General features: G+C 28.8%; 2 protein-coding genes across 5 annotated transcripts; both read left to right on the plus strand.

Moving 5' to 3' along the window:
- The first annotated feature begins 2,285 nt into the window (after nt 1–2,285).
- LOC108471090 (double-stranded RNA-binding protein 2-like) lies at nt 2,286–6,360 on the plus strand. 3 transcript variants are annotated; one of them, XM_053021027.1, is made up of 4 exons: nt 2,286–2,662; nt 4,167–4,414; nt 4,537–4,822; nt 5,114–6,360. In XM_053021027.1, exons 1-4 carry the CDS (start codon nt 2,632–2,634, stop codon nt 6,235–6,237), a joined length of 1,689 nt encoding a protein of 562 aa, XP_052876987.1. In that variant the 5' UTR covers nt 2,286–2,631; the 3' UTR covers nt 6,238–6,360. The 3 variants fall into 3 exon arrangements, with proteins under 3 accessions (XP_052876987.1, XP_017628161.1, XP_017628162.1); XM_017772672.2 differs by having other exon boundaries at nt 2,290–2,662; nt 4,603–4,822; XM_017772673.2 differs by lacking the exon at nt 2,286–2,662 and adding an exon at nt 3,279–3,628 and having other exon boundaries at nt 4,603–4,822.
- Nucleotides 6,361–9,855: 3,495 nt separating this feature from the next.
- LOC108474080 (probable nucleolar protein 5-1) lies at nt 9,856–13,464 on the plus strand. 2 transcript variants are annotated; one of them, XM_017775980.2, is made up of 9 exons: nt 9,856–10,117; nt 10,314–10,420; nt 10,590–10,631; nt 10,716–10,895; nt 10,983–11,147; nt 11,685–11,885; nt 12,050–12,547; nt 12,621–12,752; nt 12,836–13,464. In XM_017775980.2, exons 2-9 carry the CDS (start codon nt 10,343–10,345, stop codon nt 13,241–13,243), a joined length of 1,704 nt encoding a protein of 567 aa, XP_017631469.1. In that variant the 5' UTR covers nt 9,856–10,117; nt 10,314–10,342; the 3' UTR covers nt 13,244–13,464. The 2 variants fall into 2 exon arrangements, with proteins under 2 accessions (XP_017631469.1, XP_017631468.1); XM_017775979.2 differs by having other exon boundaries at nt 9,857–10,019.
- Nucleotides 13,465–18,455: the final 4,991 nt, after the last annotated feature.

Raw genomic sequence — 18,455 nt, forward strand, 5'->3', positions numbered from 1 at the left:
ACTTTAGGTTTTGTTCAAAATCTGAATCCTAATTTATTATATTAGTTGAAATATGTTTTAAGATTTTTTGTTTTTTTCTCATCACGGATTTGAGTTGTTAGAATGGTAGAAGATGAGATTCATGATCACTCGTGGTTTCTCATGTTTTTCTTTAGAGTTAGGATCCTTTTCTCTAATAAATAATCGCGTCCATCTTTAATCTCTTTTGTTAGGATCTTTTTCTCTAATAAATTAAATATTAGATCAAAGTTCATGTGCAAATTTGATATTTATTCTTAAATTTTAATAAACTTAATTTACAATCCTAATTACTTAAATTTTCACGTTTAATAAATATAAAAATAATGGTATTATTTTGATTTTAATCTTTTACTATATTAAAATTGAGATTTAATCCTCTATTTTAATTTGACATAATTTAATATTTTTTACTTTTATAATTTTTAATAGGTCCAAATTGATAAACATTTTAAATTGTTTCTATTAAAGTGATAATGTGAATTTTTACCGTAAGAAAGTTATCCAAATTATTTTAATAACAAAGTTATTAATTGAAAAATTTGTATAGCGATGTTATTAATTTGAGCCTATATCAAAGTTTTTTTTTTGTTAAAATGTGAGGCTGCCACATATTGCTATGCTATTTGTCGTCAATTCAATGTTAATGAATTTTAATAGTATTAGTTAGGTACTTGAAAAATAACAAGTTAATTTATAGTTTTTAAGTTTAAGTACCAATTAAATCTAAAAATTTTAAGTACCAAATAGATATAAATTATCAAGTTCAAGTACTTTCATATAAATCAACTCTTTTTAATTTTTACTAAAAATATTTATTCTATATTCAAATAACTAACAATCTCTCAACATAAGGACAATAATATTTATACTATGACACGAGAGTTTGATTTCGATCACTAACAACACCATAAAAGCCCTTCAAATCAGTTATGAATTATGATCACATGTCTATATATATGTATGTAAGTGGTTGCTTCAATGGTAGACTATAGACAGCGTGAAATGTAAGTGGTTGCTTCAATGGTAGACTATAGACAGCGTACTCCCACTGCCCATAGCCATTGCCAAGTGGCCACAATAAAGGCAGCCAGCACCCATGCCCTGCACTTTTTACACCTTTTGTCTTTCACAAAGTTTACGTCCCCCTAAATTTTAGCCTCCGCAAAACAATATTTTTCTTTTGGCTTGAGGATTCATTTAGCTTTTTTTCACTTTAAAAAAATATTTTAATCTTTTGTTTAATTTTTTAACCATTAAAATTATGTTTTTGATCAAATAATTTAAAATAGATGAAAAATTAACATTTATTAAGCTTATTGATATGGCATACATATGAATTGTCACTTAAATGACAAATTAGCATTTCATTTTTTTAAAATTTTAAAAATTATTATTATTTGAACAATCTTATTATAAGTTTTAATCATTTCTGCTCTTTTTGACACAAAGTCTATAATTACTCATAGTCTCTCTCCAATCTTTAAATAGGAAGATAATGCACTTCAGCGTACTCGAACTCACATCCTCCTGTATTGAAAACAATGTTCATATCAATCGAGTTAAGATTCAATCGATAAAAATTCTAAAAATTATTTTAAAAACTAAAAATCATTAAAATATTAAAAATATAAAATATATATAATATTTTAAAATATTAATTAAATGTTGACATCTCTTTATGTAGCAACCTAAATTTATGCAACATCAACAAAGATAACAGACATTAATTTTTTCATCAATTTTGATAAAATTTGATAAAATGAAATTTTAAAATTAAAAACACTTAAAAAGTTAAATGAACTAAAATATATTTTTATTAAGTTGGATAACAAAATAAATCATTACACCTTTTCCTCCTTTTATATATATATTTGCAATTATGTACAGACATTTTCTTTATTTTAATTTCTCTAATTCAAAATTTTTTATCTTAGTTAGATTTCAATCAAAATAAATATATATAAAATATTTAAAATATAAATATTTTTATTGAACTCAATTATCTAAATTAATTAGCTTTAATAGATATATTAAAAATTAAAAGACAAGCATTTCATGGTGACTGACATTGGTGTAGAGAGATAGCAACTTTACGCCCACTATACCACTCAACCGAACCCGCCATCTTTTTAACTCTTAAGTAATTATGAAAATTTAACCGACAGCTGCCAAATCCAATGTAATAATCAATGGTTAAATTGTTGTTTGTCAGAAAAGATTATTGGACCTAAAACCGCAGTCATTTCGCTATTTGTCTCTCCTGCAAGAAATTCTAGAATTATAGTTTATGTTTTGAAAGACCCTCAACTTTTGTGGTATTTCTTTGGCACAAAAGTGTGATTGTTTGGACCAAGCAGAATTATTGCTAGTTGGGAATAAAGGGTCAAAATGCTGTGCTTTTGGTGCTTGAAAATGGGTATTAACGATTTACAATAGTTGTGAGTATGAGATGGAGTAGGAATGATGGGCAATTGTGTTTTACCCCCTTTTGTGTCTTCTTTTTTTAGCTTTTTGGTTTTGCTTCTTTGTCCCCTTTAATGTTTTAATAGTGTGTAATAACAACGTCATTTCGTTTTCTATTTGTCATCGAGAGTGCAATCGCAGGGATTGATGGTGTTTGGATGGGGCATGCTCTTGGAAAGTAAGTTGTGTATTCACTTCCTAATTTTTATGTTGATAAGTCACAATTCCATTACATAATGCTAAATGCTAATATGTTGGACCAATGAGTTGCGGTGCGAATAATTAGAAAATCAAATTAAATTTAATTTTTAGAAAAGATTAGAGAGATTATAAACGTTTTCATTTAGAATTTAATATCTTTTAATTTAATTTAATCTTCATATAATGTATTTTAATATCACAAAATAAAAACAATAAATAACACCATAAATTTAATATGATTTGATAAATTACGCTTATATAATCGACACTATCAAATATATTTCTATGTAAAATTATAAATAAGGAGAGGAAAAATTATCTTACAAAAAGAGATAAGTTTTGAGATAATTTAAAGGTGAATAACCCATTTAGTACAAAGCATTCTACAATCTTAGACGTAGAATTATGACTTTAATAGGAGTAAGTGGAAATAAGTGACAAAACTAATTTTAAGTATAAATCTATCTCAAGACTTGTAATATGCGATTTCAAAATTAATGACTATTTTGGAATATATTAAAATAGAGGAGGAAAAGTGAAATTAAATCAAATTTCATAATGTGTAGAATTTTAAGTTGATAAATCATATAGTTATTTTTTTTTATCAACATTGAGGGTTTTACGAATAATAAGTAATAATTTGCAAGAAGAATTTCTTTTTGTCATTATCGCTAAAGCCAGAGAGAAATCTAAATTTCAAGTTTTCAACAGGAAAAAGAAGAAAAAAAAAGCTATCATTTTTTACATTTTGAATGCAGTCAAAAGCCAAAACTCCATTTTTTTTTTTTTTGAAGTGTTGAAAGAAAATGGGAGAAATGCTACTGCTAACTTTACTACTGGCATTTTCTCACTGAAACCCATTATTTTTTCTCCATCACTTTCCCTAGAGTTTTTTAAGTACTCAACAATAAAGAAATTCCCAGAAAGCCTACATACCCAGAAGGTCAGTTAACCTCTTGTTGGTTTTGGTTTATACCCAGATCGATTTAGGTTCAACTTTTTTTTTTTTTTTGTTTACTTGGAACTTGTTTTATATAGGAATTGGGTGTTTGGATCATGTGATCGAAACTTTAGTTTCTGTTTGTTTGATTAGAAAGTGAAAGAACAGAAAGAAAATGTAAGGTCTTTTTCGAGTTTGAGGTTATTGATCATTTGAACAATAGTGAAAAAAGCACCTCTTGGAATAGTTAGATTGAGATTTTCATTTTCTGATGAGTCTTATGCAATTGTATGGACTCTGTTTGAGATTAATGATGTGAGTTTTGATTTAAATGTCTTGCAAGTTAGCTGTTCCCATTATCTGTTAATCTAATGTTGTCACTTTTGAGAATTTGGTGAAATCTTGCAGTACCTGATGATTTTGATAATTGAATATTAACCTTCCTTATGTATTTTGCAATTGTATTAGTATGGAAGTGAAGTTAAATTGTATATTTTTCGTTTCAATTTCAATCGTTAACAAATATGTGTTGTGTTTGTAGATATGTACAAGAACCAACTGCAAGAGTTGGCTCAAAGAAGTTGCTTTAATCTGCCGTCTTATTCATGCATCCGAGAAGGACCTGATCATGCTCCTCGGTTTAAAGCTACTGTCAATTTTAATGGAGAGACTTTCGAAAGCCCTACATTTTGCTCTACTTTGAGACAAGCCGAACATGCTGCAGCTGAAGTAGCTCTAAATACCCTTGCCAACAGAGGCCCTTCCAAAGCATTGGCTGCTAGAATTTTGGTAAGCATTCAACTTAAATTTTATCTACTATCGAGCTAGACTTACTTAGATGCCATTTTCCTACTCAAATTTGCATTAGGCAACTAATTGTTTAGCATCAGTCTTTGAGCTGGACTTTGCAGTTATTGATTATTCATTTCAGGAAAAAAAAGAAGCTAAACTCTTTAGAGTTTATCTCTACTGCACAGGATGAAACTGGTGTCTATAAGAATTTGCTTCAAGAGACTGCTCATAGAGCTGGTTTAAATCTTCCAGTCTACACAACTATTCGATCTGGACCAGGCCATGTTCCTACCTTTTCATGCATGGTTGAACTCGGAGGGATGAGCTTTACTGGGGAACCAGCTAGGACAAAGAAACAAGCACAGAAGAATGCGGCAATGTCTGCATGGTCTGCTTTGAGAAAGTGTATGATACCTTTCCTTTTTATTAAAAGGCTCCTACTTCATTTAGAATCAAACAATTGCATTGTTTATTCCTTCCCTCGGGAGGCTTTTGGGGTTAGGCAATGAAGAAAACATACAAACTTAGCTAGGCAAACAATGTATGTTTCTTTGCATTCACCCACGTTGAAAAAGGTTTCAATCAAAGGTTAAAGAAAGATCATTTTAATATTAGTTGTTATTTGAAAAGCTTTCTTATTTATTTTCTATGGTTTGAAGTTTTTCTTGGTCACTTAATCTAGTATCGTGGTTGCAGTGTCTAGGTATGGTTCATCTTCATCTTCACCACCTTCCTTGGAGTCTCAAGGAAGAGAAGAACAAGTGCAAGCTGTCATTGCTCGTTTTCTTTCATCATTACAACCATCAGAATCAAAGCAGTGTTTGCAATATGATTGCCAGTATCGAAAGTCTAGATCAATTCCTGTATTTATAGACCTAACCCAATCAACCCCGAACCTATACTCAATGCAGAGTCAAAGTTGGCCTTACCCTTTCTCACCTGAAATATCTGTTCCTATATACCAAATATGGCAGCAAGAACATTTAATGCAGCTGCAAAACCACCTGTTTACATTCCCTGTTCCTCCGGTTCCTCTGCCAAGACCTCAGATTCTTCCATATATGCAGTCAATTTTACAACCAGGTCGTCACCCGCCCTTTCAAGTTCGAGACCAAGAATCTAATGTTACTACACCCAGACTAGCAATTGCTACCTCATGCCCTCCTCTTTATCTCTCTAATCCCTCCACTTCTCAACCATTGATTGGTAGATCTACTGTGACCATTCAAGAGATACACGAGGAGATAAAAGAAGAAGCATCCAAATACACTCCCTCTGATGTCGTTCCCAGTCAATTTAATGTTGAAATATCTGTTCATGAAACGAAACAGGATGTTTGCAAGCAGAAGTATGTTAAGTTGGCAAGCAAAGTCGAAAACGATCATAGGAAATCAGGTGCTGGTTCCCAACATGCTGTTGAATCTAATCTTAGACCACACTATTCTTCAAGAGCAAGTTACTATAGAAATTCTCGACCGCCATCCTCCGAAGCAGTGCCTATGCTGATCAGAACAATGAGCCCTGTTTCTTCCACAAGACTGAACACTCAAAAGCCGACATTAACTCAAGTGCCTGTCCCGCCAAGAATGAGAACAGGAGCTCCACCATTTTCAACCAGACCCAGGTTCGAAAGAACGAACCTTGGTGGTATGTGTCCCACTTCCATGGCACCACCAGTTAGAATAAGATCAGTTGTACCAGTGTGCTCGGCTCCACCACCACGAAAAACACCAAGTTTCAACCAGGACAAAGTCAAGAAAGATAATGTTTCAGAGGATGTTTCAACTGCAACTTCGGAACTCAATAAGCTTAGCATGTAGAGGAAGAGCTGTTTCATCTTTTCTTGAAGTAGTTAGAATAAATAAAATAGGAGCTTGCTAATATCTGTATAAAACTGAAAATTCATATTTTTAATTTAAGATTGGCTCTAATTACTATAATAATTATTATAATAGTGGGGGTTAAATTTGTCACAACACTACCAATGAATATTGAAATTGGTCACTATACTTTATTTTGATTAATATTTGCCATCATATTTTAAAACTATAATTAAATTTTTCACACCGACTTTTATGTGATTCAATTTTATTGTTAAACTTGAATTTTATTGACTTTTACCACTAATCTTGATTTTTTAATTAAAACTTATTAATTAATATTGATTTTGATGATTTGAAAGTAGATTTTTTAAAAAATATTATTTCAAATATTTTATTTTAATAATTAACAAATTAATTTATAAAATATTAAAAGATAATAAATTAACATAGAATTTTTATTTAATAAGAGAAAGACTTGTAAAATAAAAAAAAAGATTTAAGTTTATTTTTATTGGTAAATGTTTTTATTAATGCTTGATGCTATATTAATTTATTATTTTAAGTATTAAATTATAATCTTAATTTTTATTAAAATTTTCATCTAAATATAACTAAATTAAAATTGAATAGTAAAATTCAATAAAAAATTAAATTTTAGTGACAAATTAAATAAAACAAAAGTGAAGTGGCAAATTTTAAAATAAAATTAAAATATAGTGGTAATTTTATCTTTTGTTATAAAAAAAAATACACAGAGAAAATAAAGAACAAAGAATATGGGAGGCGTATTTTATTGATTTTCTAAAATCTCTATTTATAGGCATAAGAAGTATAAATAAAGTAGAGATATTTTTCTAATCACTATTAGAATTTAAAGTTGATCAAAACTTATCTTGATCTTGATAGACATCTACTTAATAAGATACTTATAACATCTTTAACTTAAAAGTACAACCATAAATATCAATAAAAAAATATAATGACAAATTTCAACTTTAACATAAAGTATAGTATACATTAACCCTAATAATAATCATCATCTTCTTTTTGCTCCTAAAAGACTTATTTGGTTATGCATGATGTATCATAAAAATAACGTTTTCTCATCCTAAAATCTCATGCATGCATATATTTGGTTAGATTTAATTTAACAATTTGGTTATGGATTTGTATTATATTTATGTTACTTTTTATATATTATAATTATATTTAAGATATTATATATAGACATGTTTATGAGTTCGAGTTTGGGGGGTCTAAGTATGATATTAACATACTTTAAGCTTGCCCAAGCTCTGTCTGCCTAAAATCTAGGCCTAAAATTTTGCCTAAATTACCATATTTACAAAAAAGAGTAATCGGATTTCATTTTAGGTTCATCCATTTTATATTTTAATTTATTTAAAATATCTATTTTATTTTATTTTTTAATATTTAATAATTTTATACATTTTATTGAAATTTTATATATAATCATCTTAACATTATTTTAATATTTACATTAGAGTAGTATTATAGATTTAGTTTAGGTTTATTTTTTTAATGTAATCTAAATTACATAATATATAAAAATAACATATTATAAAGTATTATAAACTTAAACAGATCAGGCCAGATCGAGTCAAGCTTAGGCCTTAAATGTTCAAGCCCGAGCCCATATTTTAAATGGGTCTAATTTTCTTGCTTAATCCCATTTTTCAGGTCTAATATTTTTGCCCAAACTCTTTCAAATTTCAAACAGATCTTCAAGTCTAGGCGATAACCCAACCCATAAATAAGTCTAATTATATATTAAAATTTAATTTTACAAAATAGAATTTTAATTAAATTATTTTCATGAATCAATCATTGAAAAATATCCAAAGTTCATTTTTTTATAAAAATACCTAAATATACCATAATCTTTAAAGCCTCAATTTTATTGTTTATTTTTATATAATTTTTCTTTACATATTATAGATGTGTTTAAATCTAGTTGGGTTAAGCTTTTAACTACTTTTATTTTGTTTAAATAATTTATTGTTTACCATATTAACTATCATATTAAGGCTACAAGATATTTTTGAGATACTTTATATTATTTGCTACATGAGTTAGATTTTTTAAATATTATATTTGTGGTTTTTTCTAATTTGATATTTATATATATATATATGATAAAAGTTATATATTTTTAGTATTTAAAGGTAAAAGTGCTAACTCTGTAGTGTTTAATTTGGATTTTATGATTGATTTGATAAAATTAATTCTTAATATTATTAAGTTTGAATTTTTCTTGATTTTTAATATAATAAATTTAATATTAATTATGAATTTGTTTAATTTTACGTTTAATTTGTCAAATGCATTTCGATTGATGTGATTTAATTTGATTTTTATTAGTTAATTATAAATTTCTATCAAATTAGCTTTAAAACCCGAGTTAAACACTAAAAAATTAACAAAAATACATTCAAATACCAAAATGTATGACTTTTGTCAAAATACAAGTACCACATTGAATAAAAAAACAACACATGTACCATGTTAGAAAAACTGTCAAACTCGGATAATAAATTATGTGTTAAGGCCCTCTTTGATACGATGTTGAAAAAATTCAATTAATTGAAAATTAATATTTTCAACAACTTATTTTTTTAAACACTTGCACTAACCCACAATGAAAGCGGTTAGATTTAATTTTTCTACAAAAGTTGCGAAAATTGACAAGTATATAAGGATTACTTATCATTTAATAGAGAATAAATTCAATTGTTTCTTATTTTATTACATTTCATTTAAGATTATATAATCATTTATCAAAAATCTAGTTATTTTTCTTATTTAATTTTAATTAATACCAAATAAAATTTAGAACTTAAATTTTGTATTTAATTTTAATTAATATACTGAAACAAAATTTATAACTTAAATTTGATCCGAAGGCCCCTATTTGATATTTTCAATAATTTAATTTTTAAATATGTTTGATAATCCATCATGAAAATTATGAGATAGAATTTTTTCTATAATTAATAGAGAAAATTAATATTTTCATTAATTTATTTTTTATACATGTTTGATAATTCAAAATAAAACAATCTAATAGAATTTTTTTATAAAAAATGTAAAAAATAATAAGTAGATAAGAACTACTAACACTTGGGAGAATATTATTTATTTATTTATTTAAAAATTAAGTTTTGTTTAAATTAAGGTGAAATATTCAAAATTAATGATAAAATGTATAATTTTATCTTTTATAATTTAAATTCTATATTTATCAAATAACCTAATTATATAGCATAATTAATTTTAGGTAATATAACGAACAATTTTATAATTTAACTTCAGAACTTATTTTTCAGTACTTAATTTTTATATTATTAAACATCATAATTTTTAATCATGTTTGATAACTCACAATAAAGTGATAAATAGATAAAACTTATTTATTCCTTAATAGAGAATAAATTCAATTATTTATCATTTTATTATATTTTATTTAACATTATATTATTTTTATAAAAAAATCTAATTATATTCAATATTTAATTTTAAATAATATACTAAATAAATTTTATAACTTAAATTAATACTTGAATATCCTACATCATCAAACATCAAAAATTGCAAAACAAAAAGTAAATAAAAGAGAAAAAAAAAGAAATTGTTCTAAAAAAAAAAAAAAGAGAACCCTACTGCAGAAATCGTAATGTACGGCAATATAAGTGGTGACTTAAAACCCTAAACCCTTCTCTCTCTCTCTCCCAATAACGCAGCAGCCCAAAAATACTTAGGTAAAAGAAATTTAGGGTTTTCTTGAGTTAGTTTCTATTTTCCTCACTGTTCATCTGCTCGTTCCTGTGATTTTGCTTTGCAATTCTTTTTCTTGGTGGTAGGTTTTGTTTACTGTAAATTAAACTCTAACGGGATCATTTAGAATCGCCTAAATGTTGTTTTTTTAGCACTGTTTTTTTTTTAATTTGGAAAAAGAAGAAAGATTGCTTTTTGATCATGTTTGGGGCCTTTTAAGTTTAGTGGGTTTGAAGTTTGATTTTTTGTTAACCCTAAGTTCATTGTGATGATTCTAGGTCTTGTTTTTTGGGGGAAAGGTTGAGAAATGCTTGTGTTGTTCGAGACTCCCGCGGGCTTTGCCCTTTTCAAAGTATTGGATGAAGGGAAGCTAAACAAAGTTGAGGTATTTTGATCTTTAAATCTTTGAGCATTATGTTGAAATATTTTTTCTAGAATTTAGTTTTGAGCTGTGAAAAAGTTCTTGATTGAATGAAATTAATGGCTTTGTAGTTTAGTTTATGGAACTTTTCAATTTTGAGTTTAAATTGAAATTGAAATTTTTGTTGTTGTAGGACTTGTCAAAAGAATTCTTGGCTGCAGATTCAGCAAGAAAGGTTATTATTTATGGTTTAGAGCATGTTTTTACTGTGGATCTTCTTTAGCTAGGAATTGACCGATAATTTTTATGACGTTATTAGGTTGTCTCGTTGCAAGCCTTTTCCAAGTTCGAAAACACAGCAGAAGCATTGGAAGCAGCAACGAAACTACTTGAAAGCACGCCCAGCAAAGGTTTGCGCAAGTTCTTGCGTGCTCATTGTGATGGTGAAACACTAGGAGTGGCTGATTCAAAACTTGGAAATGCAATTAAGGAAAAACTGGTCTGTTAATACCCTTCAGATCATGTGAGGATTTTCCGCTGTTCCATTCAGTTGAATCTTATTTTAAGTGGAACTACTTGTATGCAGAAAATTGATTGTGTTCACAATAATGCTGTTATGGAGCTGCTTAGAGGGGTGAGAACTCAATTGACAGAACTCATCTCTGGTCTAGGTGCACAAGATTTGGCTCCTATGAGTCTTGGTTTGTCTCATAGTCTCTCTAGATACAAGCTGAAGTTCAGCGCCGATAAGGTACTTTTATGTTATGTTAATTTCTTGCAAACTTGATCAAACATTATCTATTTCCTTTTTGAATGGGAGGGTTTGTGTCAAAAAATTACCAATGGTAGAAATATGTAATTAAGCTTATATAAGATTTGGAATATCAGAGGAGGGATAACTTTAGTGAGATAAAAATTCATTTTACAGTGTACTAGGTCGTAGCATTTGTTTGATTTGATGCTAATGACCTACTGATTACTGAATGAAAGCACTAAAAAGCGTAAAATGAGTTAACCATTTTATAGAGCTAATCCTTTAATGCTGATTGAGAAATTCCATTAAAAAAGGATGTCCTATTTATGTAAAAGTTAATCTCTGCTAAACTAGTTGCATCTCTCTTATTTGGTTGGTGTTATCTGGGAGAGGCATTAATATGGATAGGTGGTATGCCAATATAAGGTGGAATTTGTGTGCTGTCAGATATCTGTTCTGTTTTAAGGAACTTCCGTAACATTATGAGATGTAGTACTTTGGAGCTATCATGACGGTATACCTGTATCATTTTAGGTTGATACTATGATTGTTCAAGCGATTGGGTTGCTTGATGATCTTGATAAAGAGCTCAACACGTATGCAATGAGGATTCGTGAATGGTATGGTTGGCATTTTCCAGAGCTTACTAAGATTATACAAGACAATATACAATATGCCAAGGCAGTGAAGCTAATGGGTGACCGTGCTAATGCTGCAAAGCTTGACTTATCAGAGGTAAGACTTTCAATTTATTAATCAGAAAGCTAATCTCCTGAGCTTTATTATCAACTGTTCCAATACATTAATATGAAGCTTATGATTGGCTTGCAAAATATTGTACATAAAGTACTTGAAAGTAACTGTTTCCTTATTCTTTTTCTTTCCTTGAATTATGATAGATATTACCGGAAGAGGTTGAAACTGAAGTGAAGGAGGCAGCAGTTATATCCATGGGAACTGAAATTAATGACCTTGATCTTATTAATATCAAAGAACTATGTGATCAAGTTCTAAATCTTGCTGAATACAGAGCACAACTGTATGATTATTTGAAGAGCAGGATGAACACTGTTGCACCAAACTTGACTGCTCTTGTCGGTGAACTTGTTGGTGCTCGCCTTATTGCTCACGGTGGCAGTTTGTTGAATCTTGCAAAGCAACCTGGAAGTACTGTTCAGATTCTTGGTGCTGAAAAGGCTCTCTTCAGAGCTCTTAAGACTAAACATTCTACTCCGAAATACGGGCTTATCTACCATGCTTCCTTGGTTGGTCAGGCAGCACCTAAGCACAAGGGGAAGATTTCCAGGTCACTTGCTGCGAAGGCTGCACTGGCAATTCGATGTGATGCTCTTGGAGATGACCAAGATAATTCCATGGGACTTGAGAACCGAGCCAAGGTAAACTATAAACTTGTGTTGGCTTTATTTCTCCCTTCCAATAAATAAATGCCTTACATGCTATACTTTTTAGCTTGAAGCAAGATTAAGGGCACTTGAAGGCAAAGAATTGGGACGTTCTGCTGGTTCAGCTAAAGGCAAGCCGAAGATAGAAGTCTATGACAAGGACCGGAAGAAGGGGGCTGGGTTGATAACTCCTGCTAAGGTATGTGCATCTGAATTCATCAGATTTTACGTTTAGTGTTTTTAGTCCTTTAAGTGGTTAGTGATACATTTTTTTCTATACAGACCTACAACCCTGCAGCAGATTCACTTATTGGGCAAATAACAAACTCCACTGCTCTCGAGGAGCAAGACACGGTCCCAAAGAAGAAGAAAAAGGCTGAGGCCAAACCTGCTCTGGTAGAGGAAGCAGTGGATGTGCCTGCCCATGAAGAGAAGAAAGAGAAGAAGAAAAAGCAAAAGAAAGCTGATCGGGAGGCAGTTTTACCAACAAATGAAAATGAACCCGAAGAAGAGCCTGCGCCAAAGGAAAAGGAAAAGAAGAAAAAAAAGAAACGTCAGGCTGAGGATGATGGGGAGAATGTTGAAGTAGAAGAAAAGAAAAAGAAGAAGAGAAAGCATGCAGAAGAAGAAGAACCTGAAGTGCAGACCAAGAAAGAGAAAAAGAAGAAGAAGAAGAAAAGTGAGGATTGAGGTGGGGAAAATCAATAAAGTTTGTGGTGATTGGCTGCCTAACAAGTTTTGGGTAATATAGGGTTTTAGACACTTGTGCTTGTAAAATGCGGTATTTTTTGAGATGTTGATTATCTTGTAGTCTTCATTAAACCTAATTTAAATGTATTTTCAGCTTCTTTATGGATACAATTGCAAGGAAATATCAACTTTTCTTTTTAATTTAAGTTCATTTTCTTAAAGGAATGGTAACCAATCCAGTTACTCTTCAAGCACTTACTCTACTTTTACTTCTAGTTAGCAACTAGTTATGAAGTATATTATTATTCAATGGGAATACCAGCGTGTTGAATGACTTTTCCCAAAGTTTAACAACACTTGAAACTTAGAAGTTGTGGGAGCTGTGCTGAGACTGATACATGGATGCTAAGCATTGGATCTTGTTTGATAATTTTCATATCTTGTGATAAGATTTAGCATAATTCGCCTTGTTGTTACATGTGAGACAATAATGATTGTAATGCCTGTTACTCTCCTCTTGATGTCTTAATTATACTGTTTTTTTAACTTTTTCACATAATATCAGGGGGATTGAAGTAAATGCTTGGGATTCTGTCCCTAAAAAACAAATATCTAAAATTTGTCTCAGGGATCAGTTAGATGGTGCTTTGCCTCGTTGCCCATCGTTGCAGCTTGATGAATCATCCAAGCCAGTTTTAGCCTGGAAGCAGTAATCTGTTTTCGAAGCAGAAAATGGCAATAGCTACGATACCCAAAGTCAAGAACGAGTTTCAAATACGGATATATATATATTGTATTCCACACTAATATTTCAAGAAACATAAATAGTCCGTATTTGAGACAAAGCATGCAATTCCTATATACATTTGCTCATTTGGTACCACGCAAAGCATCAATGGTTTCCCAGGCAGCATGAAAGCTGAAGGGATAATTCTGTGGGACATCAGGAAAAAAACAAACATGTTTTTTGAACTTATAGCTTTCTGTTTTTCAGGTTATTATGCGAGGAAACATCTTTAGTATGTACTAGAAGTTATGATTATTTGAAGCTTTTGAACATGGTTAAAGAGTGTTGAAGAACAACTGAGAGATTCTACCGTGTCTATTTAAGATGAAATCTGATGGACAGAGGACATGGATTGGTACTTAAAAGTGATGCTCCTTGTACTCTTCATTCTTAAAATATTCTTTAGTTAACATATAGATACGATGATATGACCTTCAAAAATCCTCCAACAATGGTTTGCATTTAATGGCAAACTTATAATTGTAATAACCCTTGGGCAGATTGTGTTATTTCCTGCTTATCTCCATGAAAAAGAAAACAAAAAGCTTGTATAAATGGCGGGGGAAGTAGGTGAGGAACCTCCTTTTAATGGATACTGATAGTGACGTTGAAATACCTATGCTACGCTGTTTTAACTTGAATGCAAAATAGGCCGGTCCCTTAAATCAGGCTGATTTCATCTGCATCAGGTTGGGTCTGGGGAAGATTCTTTTAGTTACAATCACACTATTTTTCGTAAATTATAAAAATAAATATTAATAGGAAAATTATATTTTAAATAATAAAATAAATTTTAAAATATTATTTTAAAAATAATGAAAGAATTGAGATTATTAAATTGGGTAAGGGGTACCAAAAAGCTGAGTCTCTATTTGGCTCAAAATTATACATACATATATATATCCCACATCTCCATTCCTGTACCAACTTTTTATTATTAATTATATTACTAAATTAATATTAAAATAATAATATATTAATATGTTACTAACTTTTATATGATAACATAAAAATTAACTATTAATTTATTGAATATAATTAAATAAATAAAATATATTTAAATAAATTATGTATAAATTTTACTTCTCTTATTAATTATTATATCATAATAACAAAAGTAATCTTATGTATTATTTCATTTCAAATAAATATAATAAAATATTATTGATATAGGAAACATTAATTATAATTATTTATTTTAGTAGTGTTTTAAATGTAATATAACACAATTTTTATTATATTTTCTATTATCAATGTTGCTGCTATTCTCACTTAATTAAGCTTAGGGTCGATATTAAATCTTACTTAATTAACGTTATGAAAGAATCAATTTATTTGAAAGCTTTAGTATTATAAATATATTCATAAATACAGATATATGTTCGAGTAATTATAGCGTAGAATTAAACTAATATAAAGTATAATAGACAAAGAATTAAACCAAATTAAAAGAATAGAATAGAATTTACATAAGATATACGCACATAATTGAACTAGAGACCCACGTATCACAAGTGCATATGATATTACTTGATGGGTTTTGTTTTCATCACCCAAAAATGTTCAATACTTTCATTGTTATTTGATGTGTATGCTTTTTATTATTTTATGTTCATTCTTATATTATTTTATGATATTTAATAATACTTTTACTATTTGATGGTAATAATATTTTTTTGTGAAGTTGAATGCAGGAACAAAAGTGATAGTATAATTAATTGCATTAAAATTAAGTAATTTGAAAATCAAAAATCTTTGTTGATGATGAAGATGATAGATTGAGAAAACTAAAAAAAATTGTAATATTATTAGTATTTTTAAAATTTATTTTTACTGGAAGTTGAAATTTTATTTTATTTAATATATTATATATTTTATTTAAATTAATTTTAAATTTTTTAACTTACTTATGGTTTTTATTGATAGTTTTTTAGGTTTGATTAGATGGTAATGTTTTGACAATAAATTTAAAAGTTAATACCTTTTACCAGCTATCTAATATCGTTGTAATTAGAGTTGAGGTGCTCATGGGCTGGGTTACGTTGAGCCTAATCAAATTTTAAGCCCGTTTGTTAAGTCCAAATTCGGAAAATGGGTCTAACATTTTGCTCAAGTCTAACTCGGATAAAAATGTTAAAACTCAAGTCTGGCCCGTATTAATTTTTATATTATTTTAAAAATATATATAATACATCAAAAATACTAAAAATATTAAAATAAATGTTTCTCAACAAATTGAAAATGAATTTTAAAAATATGGATACTTTAGTAATACTAAGATATGTGCAATATAACAAGCAAATACCTTTAAAATAGTAACAAAATTAACAATAAAACAAGAGTTATACAATAATAACAAAATAGTAGCAACATAATAGTAAAATGCTAGCAAAATAGTGAAAAAAAAGGAAATAGCAAAATAACTGTAAAAAAAAACAAAAAAAAATTGCAGTTTTTATTTTACATATTCGGGCCAGGCCCAAGCCGAAAAAGCCTTACCCAAGGCTTTACCCGTTTTCTAAACGGGTCTTATTTTTTACCCAATCTCATTTTTCAAACCTATATTTTTACCCAAACCCTCTCACTTTTCGTACGGGGCTTTGGGTCAGGCAGGGTGACCCGGCCCATGAGTAAATCTAAATTAGAGGTGTTCATAGGATGGATGAGCCGTCATGCTTTAAGTTAAGCTTGAATTTATATTTTTCAACTTGGCTCGATCCAATCCGTTTTATTGTTTAGAAATAATAATTTTTATATTAATATTTATATAATTCAATTTAAATAAACAATGTTTTTTATTCTTTAAATAATATAAGGAACATTTAAATGAGCTAAACTCGAATTAAAAATATTTTTATAACTAGTTTTCGACCCACCTTATAAACCCTTCTACTCATAAATTATATCCTTAGATATTATAATTTTATTAAATAATAAAAGTCTATAAATTTATCTTAATATAATATAGGAACTAGTTATTATCCAAAGCTATAAGTGACCACACTTGAAATTATTTTATCATTTAAGTTTATATTTTAAAATTATATTATTTATGTATAAAATAAGAAATAAAAAGAGAGATTAATAGCATCAAGTTAAAATTTGACTTCCCACTTGCATAAAGCACTTTTTAGCTTTGTAATTATCTTACTTCTTTAGAAGATGGAGGAAAATAAAGTAAAAGTGTAATTACAATTTTAATTTAAATCCAACCCTTCTTTTTATATATATATATATATATATATACTTACAACAGAAAGTATTATATACAAAAGAAAAAGAGTTTTGTCTTCTTTCTCTCCTCTTCTACTTCTCTCTTCATTTATTTCCTTTTTTTAATGAAAAGAATGATTTCACATAAAATTTTTAAATTTTTTATAAAATTTAGGACTTGCCTTAAACGAATAGGTCACTACTTCATATATATATATATTTGTAAAATAAATAAAAATAGTAAATATTAAGGATCGACTTGTATAAACAAGAAAAGAAAAAAAATAGAGAAAATGAAGAATATAAATTTTATATGGAAAATTCCTCCGAAGAGGATAAAAATTACAGGCAAAAGAAGCTTCAACTTTTTACTAAATGAGTAAACAAATAATAGTACAATATGGATAAAATAAACTTAAATATATTAAACGTACGAACCCAAACCTCGAAAATAAAACCCTAGCTCTCATACAGTTCTCTCTCAAAAGAGGTATAATATAAAATTCTCTCTATAGTTAGCACGAAAAATCTCACCAAAACTCATCTATGACTACATCTTGTCGCCCAAAAAGAAAATCTTTGTAGTACTACATCTTTAATTGCCCTATCAAAACAGAGATACAAGGCCACTTTAAATAAACTAAGTTTAAAAGGTTAAAATGACTAAAATATCACTGAAGTAATCAGAGTTCAATTGGAAGAAGTCCTGCTTGACTGTCAAAACACAACTGTATTACTTGAGAAGTATGTCGTACCATCATAACGTCCCATGCATGCTTGTCACGACATCGCCGTCTCCGTCAATTGGAGAACTCGTCACGATGTCTTGACTCGTGACGTCATGCCTATTTCACTTATCTTTTTCTTAAGTGCCTACAAACTGTCTGATAAATACTAGACACTCTCCACAATGAAGAATAGGTGTTGGAGAATTTGTTAGTACTTTTATTTCATATATTTTGATTAAAAAAGGAAAAAAATAAAGTAGTAATATTAGGAATTAAAATAGAAGCTTTATTGAGTACATGAATTATACTAGGATCTTTCTCTCTTTTAAAAGCAACCTTGGTGGATTATCTTTTTCTAGATGTTAATAGCTTTAATGCATAAAATATTATATATATTTATATATTGCACCTTAGCATTGCAAATGTGAGACAAAATTGAGGACGAAATTGACAAGAAAGAAAGAAAAAAAAAGGACATTTGTTC

Source organism: Gossypium arboreum, chromosome 11, assembly GCF_025698485.1.
Source record: "Gossypium arboreum isolate Shixiya-1 chromosome 11, ASM2569848v2, whole genome shotgun sequence".
NCBI classification, from domain to species: domain Eukaryota; kingdom Viridiplantae; phylum Streptophyta; class Magnoliopsida; order Malvales; family Malvaceae; genus Gossypium; species Gossypium arboreum.